At 34.6% G+C, this 18879-nt stretch overlaps 1 protein-coding gene across 1 annotated transcript in view; it reads left to right on the top strand.

The window, feature by feature from the left end:
• Positions 1-18879, top strand: part of Dach1 (dachshund family transcription factor 1) — a 378885-nt gene that overhangs the window by 309227 nt on the left and 50779 nt on the right. The window contains exon 9 of the mRNA XM_031361020.1: positions 16194-16345. Within this exon, the coding sequence (XP_031216880.1) occupies positions 16194-16345 (152 nt within the window). The remainder of the gene's footprint in view (positions 1-16193; positions 16346-18879) is intronic.

Raw genomic sequence — 18879 nt, 5'->3', positions numbered from 1 at the left:
ATTTCAATATTATCATTTTAAAATTTCAAATGAGCTTAGAATCTATTCAGTAGCACCTATAAGTTGTTATCTCAGAATTTATATGACCCTGGCCAATGTATTATGGAAAAATATCATAGCACATATAATTACAGAAGTGGGGACTCAAAAGAAATGTAGGCAAAGTATGATAATCAGGTTTGTACATTGTGTGAAATTAAATAAAAAATACTAGCTGTTTATAATTGTTTTGTGGATGCAGGTTAACTGATAAAATGGCATGTCCAGGAAGAAAACATAGTAGATGTGTTAAGATAATGAGCCTTGAAAGCGTGAACTCACTGTTTTGAATATTCACATTAGATTTCTATATGTACTCTGATAGGAACACTAAACATAGAGTAACTAAAAATTATGTTCTAAAACATAAGTGACTGTAAGTGTGGCTATATTTTACATTTTCTCATTTTGTAATATTGAGTTGACTAATTAACATTTTTTCAAAAAATGAGATATTACTTTGTATTGAAGGCGATACATGAAAGAATTATATACAGATTGGTGTAGTGTAAAGGAAATGCGTGGTTGTAGCATGCATATTGTGAAGAGATAGTTAAGTGCTTGACATAGTAATGTTATTATGAAACACATAGTCATATCGTGCCAACTGTTACAGGGATTCTTGTAGATCAAATATTAATGAAATTAGACAATTCATAATCTTATCAAAGAAATAAACTTAAGACCCAATAACTTATTCTGTAACTGTTCATTTGATAACTTTTCATCAACTTGTAATGACAATAGAAAGGCAATATTTTTGATTTATTCCATATTCTAACATAAATTCTAGTTATAAAGTCCAGAAATTTCTTAATTATATTACACTAACATAAACAGATTTATCCTATAGTGGTAAATGCTATATATATTAATTATAGATTACTTTTTGGCAATATAGATTAGAGATTTAGTTGTCTATTTGGATATATCAAAGTCTCTATTTAAGCCAATTCTAAATTATATAACATATAATATTATGTGTTAATGTTACCTAGATGATTTCCATAATTAAACAATATTCTGTTAATATATATCAAATGATCCAAAGGGCTTATGAAATTATTTGTTAAATTATTCAATTAGCTCTGCTATTTTTAATATAAATGAAATAATTGAACCCATATCTCCTCTGACTTTGGCATTTAGTATTGATTATATGGCTGAACCACTTGCACGGGGTGCCTTGGATAATCTTATCTCTTTTTCTGTCTGAGGCAGATAAAATATTAATACAAGGTAAATGAGTACTCACTGAACTTGCCATATGGCCCCTGTGGAGGGCAAAGGGGCCTGGGCAGGCTCTGGACTTGCCATATGGGCTGAGAGAGAAAAGGTAAGGATTATACAGAAACAAATGTACCATATGGACTAGGTGGAGCACTTGAGACTCTTAATACGTTCTCATGCTGGGACATTTTTTACAAAAGAATACAATACATATAAATAATATATTATACAAAACCTCTTCAAAATGGATCAATTGTTTAGATTTAATATGATGCTTTCAAGCAATGTCCAGAGCATATAAATAATCATGGTTTACTTTGAAATGGCAAAGAGGATCATCAATCATTTACCCCTGACATTTTTACATTGCATTTAACATCTGTTCCATAATAGCATGGTACAGTAATACACTTAACATCATATTACACGCTGAACCCAAACAAATAAATGCAACACTAAATTAGAGATTCTGAAAGTTTGCCTGGCTTCAAATAATATTTTTGTAATCATTACATTATCTACTCCTTTTATCACTTGGAGATTTTTGTTGTTGTTTTTCTGTTATATACTGTAGATGAAATGAAGCAATTGGCAAAGGCAATTTTCTTGGTATAATCAAAGCTCATTAATTTGGTTTCTGCTAATATGGAATTTATGATAATTTAGCTTGGGCTTGATAAAGTTTACCTTTGTACTAGATATAAAGAAAAGATTTGCTAAGCCAATTATTAATATAAACAAGCTTACAATGAACATGTTTAACCCACTTAAGAGAGCATAGTTTTCAAGGATTTTAGCACATTAATTGAATGCAAATATGTACTGGTAATAACAAATGAGTCTAATTCTGTCTTGAATCAGGGTCCTGTAGTACCTACATTGGGTAGCAGATGGATCTAATTACTGCATATACTTCTAAATTCTGTGCATATTTCTTTGTGATATCAGTTATTTGGGCATTGATTGGATTTTTGCCTAGCCATTTCCAGGCGCCATTATCTCCCTGTGTTTTCTAAAGTGTCTAATAAGCTTTAATTCTTTAAAGGTGCATAACTTTGTAAATATTTGTAACCTTTAAAGACTTACCCTTCAAACTCCTCCTTTAAGGTATATCACTGCTTTTATGGGTTTCGAAATATGCATTAGAAGACCTATAAACTGCTATTCAGAGTCACAATTTGGGAATTTGAGATATACTTGAAATATGCATTAGAAGACCTATAAACTGACATTTAGAGTCACGATTTGACAATTTGAGATATACTTGAAACTACATTGCACATTGTTTCTGCACATTCTTTGTGTTTGTATCTGTGCATATCTTATGTGTAGTTGTGTGTCTGTGCCTGTTTGTGGAGGCCAAAGGATAAACTTGGGTGTCATATTCCAATGCTGTCTCCCAGTGTCCATTTTTGAGACAGTTTCTCTGTCTTTCCTGGAAGTATTCTAAACTCGTTGACCACTGAACCTCAGAGATTCACATGCCTGTCTCTACCTAACTAGAGATGAGATTATAAAAATGTTTTACCACACCCAGCTTTCTTATTGTGGGATTTGGGAAATAAACTCAAGTGTTTTGTGTTTGTCTTGCAACAATATTTCTGACCAGACCTCAATATTTACTCTGACCTATTTGTCCAAAGAACAAGTGATTCATTCATTTGCTTTCCTAAGTTTCTTTGTTACGAATTTGATCTCACTTAATGGATTTAGATCTTCTCTTAGACTCAATAAAAGTAAAATTAAAATTAAAACAACTTTTCGTTTTTTTGATCTATATGTTTTTATAGATATATGAAAGTATATATATATATACTTTCAGTATATATATACTCCAGTATTTATGTTTCCCGGTGAATTCAGCATAGTTTTACCAAGGCCACAGAGTGCGGTTGATACTCTTCCCTTTGATAATTTTAGTCTATGTGTTAGTTTTTTTGTTTTTTTGTCACAGTAAATGGAGACCCAGACACTTTTTTCTTTCCCGTTATGTTTTGCTTTCTTTACCATTGAGTTTGCTAATATATTTTATAAGTCATTGAAAACTGTGTTCTGTTCCAAGGACTATGATGCAGATCACACTACCTAGTGTTCTAGGGGTAGAAAGGAATGCCTGGTTGCAGAGCTTAGGTTCTGGCAGGTCATGGATATTAGATGAAGGTCAGAAGAGACAGACCAAGAGTGAAATAGAAAGTAGGTATTTGAATGCAAAGGACTGTACCTGAACATGAAGAACTAGGCCCTGCATTGGTGCCTAAAGCAGGCCCACTGGAATTGGAAGTAGAAGGAGCAAGCCACGTGAAACATGGGTATTGAACATGGAACCAGACACAGGTTGTGTCATGAAATGAGCTTCAGTTATAATTCTAGGAAGAGTTCTCTACAGGTCTAGCCAGGCGTTCAAGGATTACAAGAAAGACCGGATGCCAAATCAGATCAGATTGAGACTGATGGAAGGATTATAACGTTTGATTTTTACTGCAATTCAAGATTTATTTTATATTTTCTTCTTTTGAATTGAACATAAAAATTTTCATATTATACATTCTGTTCACAATTTCCCTCACCCTAGCTCTCATTGATTGCTGGTAAGCTAATTTTTTTTCTGTAAGGGAGAATGCAAAGATTGAATTTCTAGATTTCTATTTATAAAAACATCCTAGCAAACTTTTATTCTTTCTTATCTGTCCTCATACCTCTTTCTTTCTTTCCTCATGATCTCCCTCAACTCTTTTGATCCCCCTTCTACATTCCTTATAGGTCTTTTTTTTAAATTTAATGAGCTAACTTCTTTCTATAGCTTAAGAGTTCTACTATATCCCAAGAGCCTCCTAACATTCACATTAACTTGAACACAAGGCTTTTGGCAACTGTAGTGACTACCAAGATTTCAAGCTCATATAATTTCGTCACACAATTAATTTTCCTTCTAAATACAAATATGCCTTTAAATTATCTGATATATTGCTCATCTACAAAACAGCATTTCGTGTTCTGTATCATATTTTGAACTTGCCCAAAAAGTTTTAGAATTCTATGCTTTTATTTTTATCTACATTGGCCAAATAAACTAGTGGGAAAAATAAAATGTATTCATACTTCAGGATTGATGTAGCTTTATAAAAAGTCACTGATTTAAATTATGATTAAACTCACGTTGTGAAAGTAATTGTGGTAGTGACTGAAGTTGCAGCTTCCTCACACATTTCTTGACATATGTGAAGCTATTGTTATATGAAGCTCTGATTTTTTTCTAATGGAAAATAACATCAGTGGGCAATATGAGTTCCCCATGTTTATCACCACAATACAGGAATAATGCCTGATTGATTTATTTATTTAATTGTTTCAATATGAAAATGCTATAATATTTTAGATGTTCTTACTTTTTTCATCATTGTAAAATCATTGTGGAATTGCCATTCTATATGATTCTCATAATTTGCTTATTGTAAAACATGGAGGGTAAAAGGAAGTTATAGAAGAAAGGAAATAAGAATAATTGTCCAGTTACTCCCTCCTTTGTGGGTTTTTGAATCACACTGTACTAGAGTAGAGAATGGATAAAGAAAGGTAATCTAATACCTAAAATAATGACATTGTTGTTTATTTATAATAGACTGAAATGATGGCATTTAAAACAAAGTAACAACGGAGTAATTGGTGAACTGGCCAATTGAAGAAAATTTATAATCTCCATTAATTTTTACATATCTATTTTTAAACACATCCAAGTAATAGCTAGGAAATATAAGTTTATACATTTGACAACATGATCTTTTTTCTGTGGCATAGAGAACAAATGACTATAATTGGGAGTTAGTTTTAAAATATATATGTGAGCAGCTCCAGAATCCACATTATGTTTTTATGCCCTGAGAGTTGCACAATAGCAGCTGTGCTGTCTGGGAATCCCCTGCTCACCCAGGGAAGAACGCTGACAAGGACATAAACACACAGGCTTAACTTTTATACTTCCCTAAATCCTAAAAATTAGTGCTCTCCTTTGCATTTTTATATGGCTGCGTTATAAAGCAGTTAGTGTTAAAGGAAAAAGTCATAAAATATCAATAGGTAAGAGGAATGTAAAGGTTACTTACTTTAACCTCCTATCAATTTCCAGGGAATAGTTTCTGTAATACTTCTGATGGGATACTTATCAAGTTTTGTGTGGACATTCTTTAACAGCTCAGCTATCATTGTCCAAAGGGAACCAGCAAAATTTTTAGGTTGATGAGCACAATCTTATATACATATGTACACTTGTCTCTCTTCTGAGTATGGTAGTCATAAATCTATGCACTTATTAAGAGAAATTGAATATTCTCAAAAATCTTTAGAGTTTTAAGTACCACAGATGATTTTTAATATACTGATCATGCATTTCTGGGAAGAAAACTGAAAACAGAAATATGTTTCACAGTAGGGGAGCTGGGGTTCATGGTGGACTCTGAAAGTTTAGGTATAAACTAAGCCCTCTTAAATATGATCAACATTCACGTAAAAACAGAAACTTCATGTTTATGCCCCAGTGTGGGGGAATGCCAGGGCCAGGAAGTGGGCGAGGGGGAGCAGGGGGAGGGGGAAGGTAACAGGGTTTGGTTTTTGGTTTTGTTTTTTGTTTTGTAATTAACAAATTGAAATAAAAAAGAAATTTAAAAAGAAAAACATCACACATGAACTAATTTGAGAAATAGAAAACTGATATACTCATTCAATCAGCAATAAAATATATTACAAACCGTGTATCAGGGTGGTGCAAGTGAACAAATAATCAGAATTCACAGATTTGTATTTTAAACATACTGAAGGAGATAAACATGTGGCTGTATTTCTTTGGTGACAGTTTCCAAATCTTTGATCATTTGAAATAGTGCAGGAAAGGTAGCCTAGTAATTCCATGTTATGAATGGGAACTGTTTTACAACAGGAGGCTGTAGTATATTTACCAGATTTAATCTCATTACATACTTCTGTTTCCAGATAACTTTGTATGGGAGGTAAAAATAAAGAACTATTTTGAACTGTGGCTTGTATTTTATCATTCTACTTAGCAAACAAGTAAGCTGACTTGCAGAAATCAATTCTGTTAAATCAAGGCAACGACGTCTAGCTTAGAGTAGCATCCTAGCAGCCTCCTGGGAAAAGAGCAGAGTTGTGACCAAGAACTAGAGCAGCCCTTCGTACAAGGATTGAGCACCCTGGGGGCAGCTAGGGAAGGAATGGACTCTGAAACTAAGAGAGTCATTTAAAATGCAAGTACAGTTTTAATACTGGAAAATAAAGCAAATACATAGCAAGGAACACAGAATAAGTAAATTCAGGAGACCATTAATCACAACAAACACAGAAATACAGAATTGTGATGATTCTAAGCGTTTAATTGAAGTTGAAGGGGAAAGATATACACCTGCCATTCTCACGTGAATCTCATCAATGTCAACTTTTTCTTCATATTACAAGTATGCACCAGTTTAAAAGGAATATCTTCATGGTAATCTAGTCTTCCCAAGATAGATAGGCATGTTGATTACAGTTTGCAATTTGAGGAATTGTACAGGGAGAAATGGTTAGTGACAATATTTCATAGGCTACTTGCTGTTAGTGTTGTTATGTCTATTATGGCTGGACGGCAATGGACCCATACCAGGAGATTCCAAAGGTTCATTACTGGAAGAGATAACCTTGCTTGAAGAGAGAAGGATCATGCTTAAGCTGACCTAGTCGGCCTGAAGGAATCTTGGCTATTTAGGATGATCATTAACTGAGTTTAAGGAGTAAATTAGCACTTAAGTCTGAATGAAGAATTTACATTTTCTTTCTATTATAAGTTAATTTTTGCATATATACTTAATATGTACATGATATAGACATATGCATATAACTAATACATTTTAACAAGCTGTATATGATTTGTATTTTTACTTCAGAGTTAAGAACCTCAATTCTGACACAGTTATTTGGGGTCAAAATTCAGGCTGCTTGTCTTCATAGCTAAGTTATCTCCACAAGTTGATTAATATCTTATTACCTCTACATTTTCATGTGTAGAATGAGCATAGCAAAAGGAACCCCTCATTCAGAACTGTGATGAGAGTTAAAGGAGCCAGGTGATGCAGTGTAGCCTTGGACACAGGAAGTGGTTAATGATAACCAGGTGTGTAGGTGTGATGGTGATCATCATCATATCGATCTCTGAAAGAAGAATGGGTTAGTAGAATTTAGACTGAAGAGCACCCATTTATCTGTCAACAGTTCACTAGCAGAAATTTAAAATAATCACAAAATAAGAGTGGCATCATGACTACTATACTCCTTTATGATTTTCAACCTTCATAATTATTGTGCCAAGGAGAATATTGTTCCATATTTTTTCCACCCAGTTTCTCCTTTTTTTCTCAGAAATATGAAGGGAATCACAAGCACTATATATTTGATCTTGATTCTTTATCTTCATTACCTAGTTCACACTATGCTTAGTGTATGCTTTTCAAAGAGAGGGACATATTTCTTCAACTCACAAAGGCATGATCGATATCAGTCCTAAAATCCCACCCCATTTTTAATGAACTTCTTAAAAGTTTTACCAACTCGTGTAATATATATAGGTATGAATCTGTTTTCATGAACATACATATTCTTTGTGTCATTCAAGTCTTCTTTCCTTGAACTTCCTACTCATTGATAGCTTGCCTCTAATGAAAACTAAATAAATATCTGTAAACTAGGACTTGAAAATAATTTGGAATAATCTCTGGTAGGCATGTTTTATGTAAAAAATAAAGAATTAATTCTAGAGATTTCTACCTCACACTTTTTATAAATCCTTGATAACTTCAATCAAAACCCCATGGGAGAATCAGAGTTTTAATAATCCACTACTCAGAGCTACTTTGTATTATTTCAGGGACGTTTTTTCTGAAGTGTTCTGTTTTATTCACTTAGAAATAGGATTTGCTTTCTACTTGAAGATTCATGAATGAATTAGAAGCGAGCAGAGTTGGTAGGACGAGAACCGGATGGCAAACCATGAAACTCTGACATCCTCTAGGTTTCCCTTCACTTCTCTCTTGCTTTTAAAGTAGCATTAATTTTGAAAAAGCTTTGGACTTATGTGACAGCCCCTGCTCATGCCTCATCAGACATTTCTAAAGCACAGTTCAGAAACTCACTTTTGGCAGATGTAAATTTAAGTAAATTGCCCAAGGTCACAGCACAATAAGGTAGATTTATCAAGGGAATGCAGTTTCCTGCTCTCTACCATCCACAAAATGAGAGTGGCTCCACCCTGAAAAATAAAAGCACATGTTGGGTTTGTTTGTTTTTTTTTTTTCTTTCTCAAATTACAAAGTACGATTTAGAAGTTACTTTTTCATTAACTCAGGCTCTCACAAACCATCTTTCAAAGCCAGAGAATGCTTTTTATCTACATGAGTCAACTGCTACTACTGTATCTACTAGAGCCCATACAACCTGTTTCCAAAGGCAAGCCAGTCTCAGTTATAGATGAACCATCAGATTTCTTCTCTACATAGCATGACATGATGAAGAAGCCATCTGTAGGAACAAAACTAGTTCAGTTTTCATGGGCAAGCACAGACATAAAGTACATTATTAAAGAACACAGAAATAAAAAATTAGATCAGAAGTGAGCTTTTACTGTAAGGTCTTCTTTGGGCCTTACAAAATAAGAGAGAAATAACCTTGTTCTATTTCTGCATCCTGAAAGGAAAAAAAAAAAGCCTCATAGCGGGCACATCACCTTTAATTAGGTTTCTGCTTTGGGGAAGCATTTTACCAACCCCCTTTCATTTATTTTTAATGATGTTATCACTAACAGGCAAACAGTCCCTTAATAAAACAAAAACAGTTTCTATATAAAGCCTAGGGTACATGTCCTGAGTCAGTCATCTAAAAACAAATGTTATGATTGTTTCCCTTGTGCTCTGAGAACCCTTAATGGCCCTACTGTGCAGATATACAAAACATTAACCCAGGAAATAGAACCCTGTCTGTTATGCAGCCCTCAATAAATGCTTTCCCATAGTCTCTTGCAGTATCAGCAGTCAGGTTAAGCCTAGGGGGTCATGGAAAAGTCAGAAAGGTCAATTACATGGATCTTTTCAGCACACCTATGCCAGCTCTTTCATAATCATTGACAACTACCTACTTTATGAAGCAAACAGGGTTAAAGCAATTCCACAGGTTTATGAGGTAAAACACTCTGTGTGTGTGTGTGTGTGTGTGTGTGTTTAATGATTGATGTTCCTAGTTGTTGAGGCAATGAACTTGTATGCACAAGTATCTACCTGCATTCATAAGCTTGGGTTCCTGGGATAAATTTGCTATCAATGATAAGTTTTAAAATATTAGTGTACAGTCTGACCTTCCTACACAGATCTCACCAATGAAAATGCAGACTCTATACAAAGCTATTTTTAGAACAGTAGTAGAAAATATGCTTGCTAGTTAAAATTCCATTAAAATATAACTTCATCAGGTTATTAGAGACCCAGAATCCCCTAAACTGTTACCCCTGCTCAGTTTCCTTGTATGACCTTTTCCTTCTCCTGCATAGTCTGCAACAAAAATTCACTGCTTAGCTCCTACCATGAAAATTTTCGTTCTCTTCTTCTGTCCTGTCTTAATTTATCCAATGCAAAACAATCTCTTCTTTTTCTAAATAAATAATTTGGAGTAGTCAAATAATCCAGTTAAAATTAAAATATGATGTATATTTTAACAAAATCATCTTCCTAGCCCATAATTCTATCTGTGAAATCACCCATTAAAGGATGGCATTAAGGAGCTAAAGAAAGGACCCAAGGAGCTGAAGGGTTTGCAGCCCTATAGGAGGAACAACAATATGAACTAACTAGAACCCTCAGAGCTCTCAGGGACTAAACCTCCAACTAAAGAGTACATATGGTGGGATTGACGGCTCCAGCTTCATAAGTAGCAGAGGATGGCCTAGTTAGTCATCAGTGGGAGGAGAGGCCCTTGATCCTGTGAAGGCTCTATGTCCCAGTGTAGGGGAATGCCAGGGCCAGGAAGCAAGAGAGGGTGGGTTGGTGAGTGGCGGGGAGGCTGGAGGGAATAGGGTCTTTTTTTCGGAGGGGAAACCGGGAAAGGGGATACCATTTGCAATGTAAATAAAGAAAATATTTAATAAAAAAAGAAGATACTTTAATGCAGCATAGCATATTTTATGTAGATTCTGAGGATCAAACTCAAGTCCATATACTTGCAAGAGAATCATTTCCAATAGAAGGTATTTTTTTATTAGATATTTTCTTTATTTACATGTAATATGATTTCTCCTTTCCCAGTTTCCCCTCCAAAAAACAAACAAACAAAAACAACAAGAACAAACCCCTGTTGCCTCCCCCTCCCCTGCTTGCCACCCCACCCTCTCCCACTTATTGGCCCTGGCATTCCCCTACCCTGGGGCACAGAACCTTCACAGGGCCAAGGGCCTCTCTTCCCACTTGAGTTTCTAATCCTCTACTATACTCATGCTGCCAAAACAATCAGTCCCACCATGTATAGTCCTTGGTTGGTGGTTGAGTCCCTGGGAGCTCTGAGGGTACTAGTTAGTTCATATTGTTGTTTGTCCTAAGGGGCTGCAAACCCTTCAGCTCCTTGGGTCCGTTTTCTAACTCCAATAGAAGGTATTTTAATTTTACTGTTATGAGTGCAATGTGCCTTCGAGACAAATAGAGACGTCTTGTTCCTGCATGTGTACTCTTCCAGATTTGTTGTTCTTTTGTTCATTCACATACTTTGTCAGCTGAAGTTTAAAAAGAGCTTTGTCTATCTGAATCTTCAAGATTATAAATATATTCTCTCCTTGTGTAAGGAGTGACTCTTAATACTTAGGCACATTGTAAAAAAAAAAAAAACCAAATCTATCTAAAAATGATGAACCACCTGTGGAGTTAATAGTTTCAAAGAATAAATGTGCAATAAATCTGAGTTAAATTGGAGAAAACTGCATGCTTGGTGTAGTTTTTAGCATTCCTCAGCCATCTCTATATTTATATATTATTCTCTTTATAACATTAGAGTTGCATGTGTGCAATTATATATGTGTGTACAGGTGCACATCTGTGCTTATGTTGATGCCACAGATTAAACTTGGCTGATTCCTCAACTACTGGATATCTTATCTTTTGAGACTTGTTCTTTTAAGGCCCTGGCATTCAACTTGCCATGAAGAGGGTCCTAGAGTCAGTTCTCTTGACTCCCCAGCACTAGGATTACAACTGTATGCAGCATAGCATATTGTATGAAGATTCTGAGGATCCAACTCAAGTCTGTATATTTGCAAGAGAAGCATTTTAGCACTGGTCCTATCTCCCCAGCCCTCCATATTAGTGTCGCCAATTTTGAACTTCCAAGTTCTAACACTGGTTAGAATACATTCAAAAAGCTTTTTGGTGGTTTTCTGCTGTTCTCAGTCTATGCCCATGAACTCTGTCAACACAATGCATCCTTACCACATGCTTGTTACCTGGAGAGAAGAGGATCGATATCACAAGCAACAGATAAGAAGATGGCATTTCTCTGGGTCACATAAAAATGAGGAAGTTTATCAAATTTTTTTTTTATTTTTCCACATTCACACTAAGGTGTTTCATATTTTACAAAGCACTTCTGTGCATATAATCTAGTGAATAAAAGAATAATCCTTTGATTTTAAGCTAATCTTTCTTTTACATTAGCCAAATGTGTTTCATATGATATCAGATAGTTTTTATTATTATAAAATTTGATAAAAACTTGGTAACATCAGGACTAAAACTCACTTTCTGGATCTAACATTTTTTTCTTTGAAATTATCTCTATCATATATAGGACTGTGATCTCTAAAAGAAGTGTAGTAAGGGACTAGGAAGATAGCATAGTGTTTAAGAGTGCATTGCTTTTGCAGAGGACCTGGTTCAGTTTCCATCAGTAAGGTTTGGCAGCTTTTCCTAAAACTCCAGCAACAGGGGAATCTGATACCCTCTCCTGATCAATCCCGACTAGGTCATATATCTGTGTATAATTTTCAATTATTTATATGAGCACTAGCATTTAATTTGTAAGTTGTTCATGATCTTATTTTAGTTCAATAATACTTCTATTGAAATATTTGTTTTAATAGAAATATTAAAACAACAAAAATTCATATTTTCATAAAAATATATTCACTTCTTAATAGAAAGTACCATATTCTCTACAATCTTGTTCAGCACTTTTCTTCACTTTACCACTATATTTATAGTTTACATGCAAACTCCCTTTCTTTAACTCAGAATAGGCAGTTTAATAACAACAATAATAAAAAAACATTACAGATCAGCATAGACACACACATACCTGCCCCCACCCCAACTCTTGAAAGAATATGTAATTCAAACCCAAAGGAACTGGTTATGAGAATAACAACTGAGTTAGATTTTATTAACAGGAAAGAAAACATTTTAAAAGTAGAGGCCCATTATTTTTTTAAACAACATTGTTCCTTAGGATATCCTGCTAAATTGTTATGTGTGATAAGATTGAAGAGGAAAGAGGCTTGTCTTTTCAAGACATCAATCTTCCTGATGGTCTCTCAGTAAGAAATGGTTTAAGGTTTGAGTAGAATCCGGAGTTCAGGTGATAAGGAAAAGTAAAATCCAATGTTTTCATCCTTTATGATATAATTGAAATGTTTTTTCTTTTCCATTTGTACTTTCAATTTCTATTTTCCTGATTAAATAATGATAAAATTGCCAGCATATTTATTGTGTAATTATTCAGATTTCAATCAGTAATTTTTCCAAGCATTAAAATGAAATTACTTGTTAAACTGTAGCATGTGCCTTTCCATTTTCCAATAATGCTTAGAAGTTAATAACTTCTTTTTAGAATTTAAATATAACAACCTAATAGGTAACTAGCATGCTAGTTTCATCTAGCATGTGTCCAGGACCAGAATCATTTCACTGTTACTGCAGTACTTTTTAGTATATGCCTTTTGGCACATCACCCCCTCCTTCACAGTATGTCTCTCTGTGTGTCTTCTCCTTTTGCAAATCTCATTTGCCTTTGTCTCTTGAGGTTACATGCCATTGGACTTAGGTCACATTCTACAGAAGAAACATCTGATCTTAAGTTTGTGAGACACATCTGTGGGGTTAGGGACTTTTCCAGATAAAATAACATGACAAATATGGATGCATGAAATGACGATCGTCATTCAAACCATAATAGGAGTAAAAAGGATCCCCTTACACAATTCTAGAAATTTCTGTTCATTTATAGTCAGGTACCAAAACCTGTTGATAAAGGCCATAATAATCCCCAAATCAGAAAACCTGGCCAACCAATTGTCATTTATGCCCTATCTCTAACCATCCTTTGCAAGTATATCAAGTGCAAATTAAATCTGGAAATATGTGCTCCTCTTCCCTCACACTTTGAAGTTAATAGAGATTATGTGGTGCTCAGACTACCAAATTTTCTGGCCTCCAACTTTTGCTTTAATCTTCTGAGAATATTTCACATGTCAAAGGTCATGTTTTTATTCAAAGAGAGAGAACCATGGCCTTAACTTTACAATCCATGAAGGAGGAAGCAAAGTGGCTTTAATGATGTCAGGTCCCATGAGGTGACAGTATTGTCTCAGATAATAGCATATTGATAACCAAATGAATATTTTTTTGGTTTATTTGATCTCTAAGTAATTTGCCTTAATTTTCTATAAGAAAAGTATGTATGAAACTTTAAGAAAAATCTATTCTTTCTCTTTTAAGTTGTTCTGCCTCAAATTTATAGAAAATGAAAGTTTATTCTTATATATGAGACTAGGTAAATTTGCAAAAATAATATGTATGCACACATATGCTTGCATATATGTGCAAAAGAGTCTTAATCATTGACTTGGGATGAGCAGTGGCAATTAAGTTACAATAATTAAGTTAAAGTGCTTTACCAACTCTAAGATTTAGATATTTATGTCCTGGAATAGGTCACTCTATTCTAAATGAGCTTCGTAATGTTTTTACCCTGGACCTGTTTCTTCCAACTCTGTCATCGTGTGCATTGTTTAAATAATTAACAGTGCATGAATATAGGTATGGGGCTGATTGAATGTCTTGTCTCTCAACTGCAAAGTACAGTCAAGTATAACTGCATTAAAATTAAAACAAATAATTATGGGTAATAGAAGATACGAAAAATTCTGTGTATAAATGAATTTGGTTCTCATTTTTTGCACAGTCTATCAAAATTATGAAGTCATAGATGCTAACAGGAAAAATCCTCAGGTGGTCATCAGACTCTCTGCCTTTCTTTAAAAGACAAGCAATTATTATCGCCATGATCTATTAAGGCACATTTTCCTTACCAGGTGACAGCTAAGGTGAAACTGATCAAAAAATATGGCTCTCCTTTCTTAAACAATGACACGTGAACATAGATGTTTAATAAATGCCTTTTCAGAACCATTATGAGAAAACACTAGCAGCCTTGGTCCGGAAAAGTAATTTATGACAGCAAGGTAAATGGTGTCTTTACAGATATTAGCCATGGGACAGCGCTACAGAAGCCCGGAAGTCTTTACCCTAGGTAGATGCTCTGATAAAATCAAGCATCATGACTTTAGGCTTAGTTGCTTATTGTTTCTACTTCAAGTCCATGCTGATTGAGATCTTCTGTCAGTGAGTTAACAGACACAGTGGAAGGAGAAATTGCAGAAGAGTTAGTGAGTGTGATGGGAACACAGTCAATAGGACATCTTCTGTCTCATACATCTCTTCCTAGCCTTTATCTTATTTGGTTCATTGAGAATTATTGAGAACAGTGAAATCAAATTACAAGCAAAACTCAAGTATGCTGAAACTTTTAGCCATTTGTAGAATTGAGAGATACTCTCAGGGCTAAGCAAATATATTGCACTGATTAATTTTCCTTGTGTGAAATATTAAAATATTATAAAATAGAGATCACTGCCCTGAGGAAAGCTTCTATGTGATTAAGCCACTGATTGTCTCCATTTCCCCTGGAAGTATTTAAATGTTTAAATCAATTAATAAGGAGCAAAATAAAAACTCTTTAAAATAAAAAGAAAGAGTACTTGTGTTTGGGCATTACTCTGTGTTGCCTAAATTTTGAAGAATATGGAACCAGTGAAAGAAATGAAAACTTACCTCAGAAGGGTTATAAGATTCCCACTATACTGTGCTGGAAGTTACTTTTTTCTTCTTTTTTCTTCAGTTTCCTTTTTGTGTGTAAAACTTTAGATGTTTAAGCTTTTAATATGTAATTTTAGCTAATTAGAGTGATTATTTTAATTTTAACTTAGAAATAATATTTTTGGATTTCAGCCTTCCTGTTTAGATATTAAAAAGTAAATAAATGAAGAAGAAGACAGGAGAGAAATAAAAGCAAAAAGTGGTTTCAGTTGTCGATTCTTCATTAAGCTTATTAAGACTACATTTAGATGAACCAACAATAGAAAGGAAGGGTTAATTGAGAAGAAAACATCCTGACAGAAAAAACATTTCTCTTATATAAAGCTTTAGAAATACTCTTTTGTCAATCCAAATAGAACAAACTAAAATGAGATAATTGGGAAGGTGCCCATAAAGTCAGCCTGAATATATTATCACAACTATATATGAGATAATATTTGTTTTAAAAAGATTCTATGGCACTGTAAACTCAGTCTCATTAGAGACTGCATTTAAAAGGCTTATAAAGTTACTCATTAATGTTATCTTGTTGTATCTCCACAGCTTTTTCATTAAAGAAAATTCAGCAGAAAGCATTCTCTCCTGATAGCAGGAACCAATTTGCAATAAATGTTCTGGAAACCACTAGGGAAGCCATTACTGAGGTCTAATAAAAACAGACAAGCGTAACTTGTTCTATATTTTTGTTTCAATCACATACAGATGAGACCCCACTTTCCACACCAACCGCAAGAGACAGCATCGACAAACTTTCTCTAACTGGGCATGGACAACCACTGCCTCCCGGCTTCCCATCTCCCTTCCTGTTTCCCGATGGCTTGTCTTCCATAGAGACCCTTCTCACTAACATACAGGTAGGTCTCTTTTCACTCTGTGTTAAAGGAGCATGAAACACAAACACGTGGGAATTAGTTTTCTAAAATACAACCTATTTCAAAAATTATCTCGAGATGGTCTGACCCATGGTATTAAACATTTCTGCACAAAATTAAATTTTACCTGTCTGTGCTAACCACATTCTTGTAGACATACTCAACAGATATCTTTTACTGTGCCACAATAAAGGTAGACCAAGCTGACAAGAGCAGCAATGAAAAGCATTCCCCTTCTCCCCCTCAAACTTTCTCTTTATTGCCAAATAGTGGGACCAATTTAAGTTATATAAATTTGTCTGACTTACCAAATGACAGCATTCAAGTTCTAGTAAATATTTAGATATTTTTAAACTTCTGGCCTTCCAGCGAGGAAATGATATGTTTAGTTATTTTAAATATGTCTAACATAGAAGATTCCAAAATAATCTCTTCTTTCATAAATAAGTTAGTTTCAGTTAGTAAGAACTCTTCAAAGAATAGACTTCAAAAAGCCATACAAATGTTTCTACGGATTTCCTATGTGGCCCTCAGGATGTATATTTTACGTACAGTACATTATGAATCAAAAATACTTAGAGTTAACAATAATATAGTGCAGGGAGCCAAGATAATAAAAGTGTTTGGGAGAGAAGAAAGCATAGTTTTCTTGCCACGCAGGAAGGGACCATGTGGGCCCCAGATGGAGCTTTCCTCCTTAGCTGCCCATCCTAGGACGACCTGGCAGGAGACACAAGATACAGATGCTGTTAGCCCAGCACTCTAGCCTCTGGTATGTTTTCTTAAACACATTTCCTACCATATTAAACTTTGCCCCAGTAGAAATGTAATTAATTTTATTTACCTCTCCAAGGACATAACAAGAAGGCCTTTAATGTAACATATCTTCTCATCTATTAATATGGCATTTTTAATATGAATGTAATTAGAATTGCTAGAACTGTATTCAACATTAAGGTTTTTATATTTTAGTAATTAAAAAGAGTCATCAATCCAGAATCATTTCTATCATGGCCAAAGTAGTGATTATATCCAAAAGTAAACATGAGACATTTTCCCTGAAATTTTACCCATATTACAAGTAAAGGTCATACTACATTTCCCTCTTGTTCAGGAAAATGCTTTCTGGGAGGCAGGAGCCACTCAAATGTTCAGCCCTACATGTAATATATGTATCATATATGTATATGTATGTATAATATATGTTTCCTTAGGGAATAGATTTAAGAGGCAGGGGAAGCTGGTGACTCCTGGAAAACAGTGTTTGGGGGACACAGTAGCTAAGTTGAACATATGAATTCACAACAGATTAAACAATTTACATGTAACCTATGCAAGCTCAAGGCAGACAAAAAAATCTAACTAAAGAGTAGAAACTTGATGACCCAGGGAAGGCAGATGCTGGCAGGGGTGAGGTGGGGGTGGTTGGGTGAGTGTGTGGGTGGGGAAGTGCCTTCTCAGAAGCATAAAGGAGGGGGAGGGTATTAGGGAGAGGGAAAAAGGATTGGGGCCAACTTTTGGGGCGTAAATAAATGAAATGATTTAATAAAAGAGAGAGAGAGACAGACAGAGAAAGACAGAGACAGAGAGCAAGTGAGAGAGTGGGAAAGACAGAGTCAGAGACAGAGAGAGTGTAAAAGAGGAGGGAGAGAGTAAACAAGAGAGTGAGAGACAGAGACAGACAGAGACGCAGAGAGGTACACAGACACAGAAAGGGACAAAGGAAGACAGAGATGGAGAGACAAAGAGACACACAGAAAGAGAAGAGATAAAGTTGGGTGTGCAGATAAGGGGTAGATCTGAGAGAAGTGAGGGAAGGGGTGAATATGATTTAAACAGATAAAAGAATCTCAAGGAACTAATAAATTAAGAAGAGTAGAGAACAGTTTATTTTATTCTATGTGTAATTCCATATTAAGCTATCTTAGAACACTCTAATCAGACTAATGATAATATGATTTGAATTTCAGTGCCAAATAAAATCCAGTTTTTATTCGAAAGTACCTTCGTCATCTGAGGAATGGCTGCACACTAGGCCTGAGGACTTTGCTAACATTCACAGATCTCATTACTGATAGCTAGGGAGTATTCATGCTCCCACAGTATGCTAGGAATACTTAGACTAGGCATGTGATTCCCATAACTTCTAACTAAGCATTTATTTTAGAAAGAAATAGAAAATCAGATACATATTTTAGGCAAATCAATTATTTATTTAAGTATTCTAAACCTGCTCTCTTTGTCAAACACGTGCCTCAAGGGCATAGTTTAGAAGAATTACCTGTAGAATGATAAGCAAAACAAGCTAAAGAATTTCTTTTTAGGTTTTATTGATTGAGATCTGAATCTATTAAAGCTAGATCATCAATTTAAAAGTCCTTAATTCAAAATTATACATGTTTACATCAGCCTTATATATATGCACGTCTGTATAGGCATAGGTGTTTATACCTATGAATATTTAGTATACATTCATGCACATTTGCAAATGCATACATAAAGTAAAACCAAAAAAA

Source organism: Mastomys coucha, unplaced genomic scaffold (assembly GCF_008632895.1).
Source record: "Mastomys coucha isolate ucsf_1 unplaced genomic scaffold, UCSF_Mcou_1 pScaffold9, whole genome shotgun sequence".
NCBI lineage: Eukaryota > Metazoa > Chordata > Mammalia > Rodentia > Muridae > Mastomys > Mastomys coucha.
This window is presented reverse-complemented; position numbering and strand designations above follow the sequence as displayed.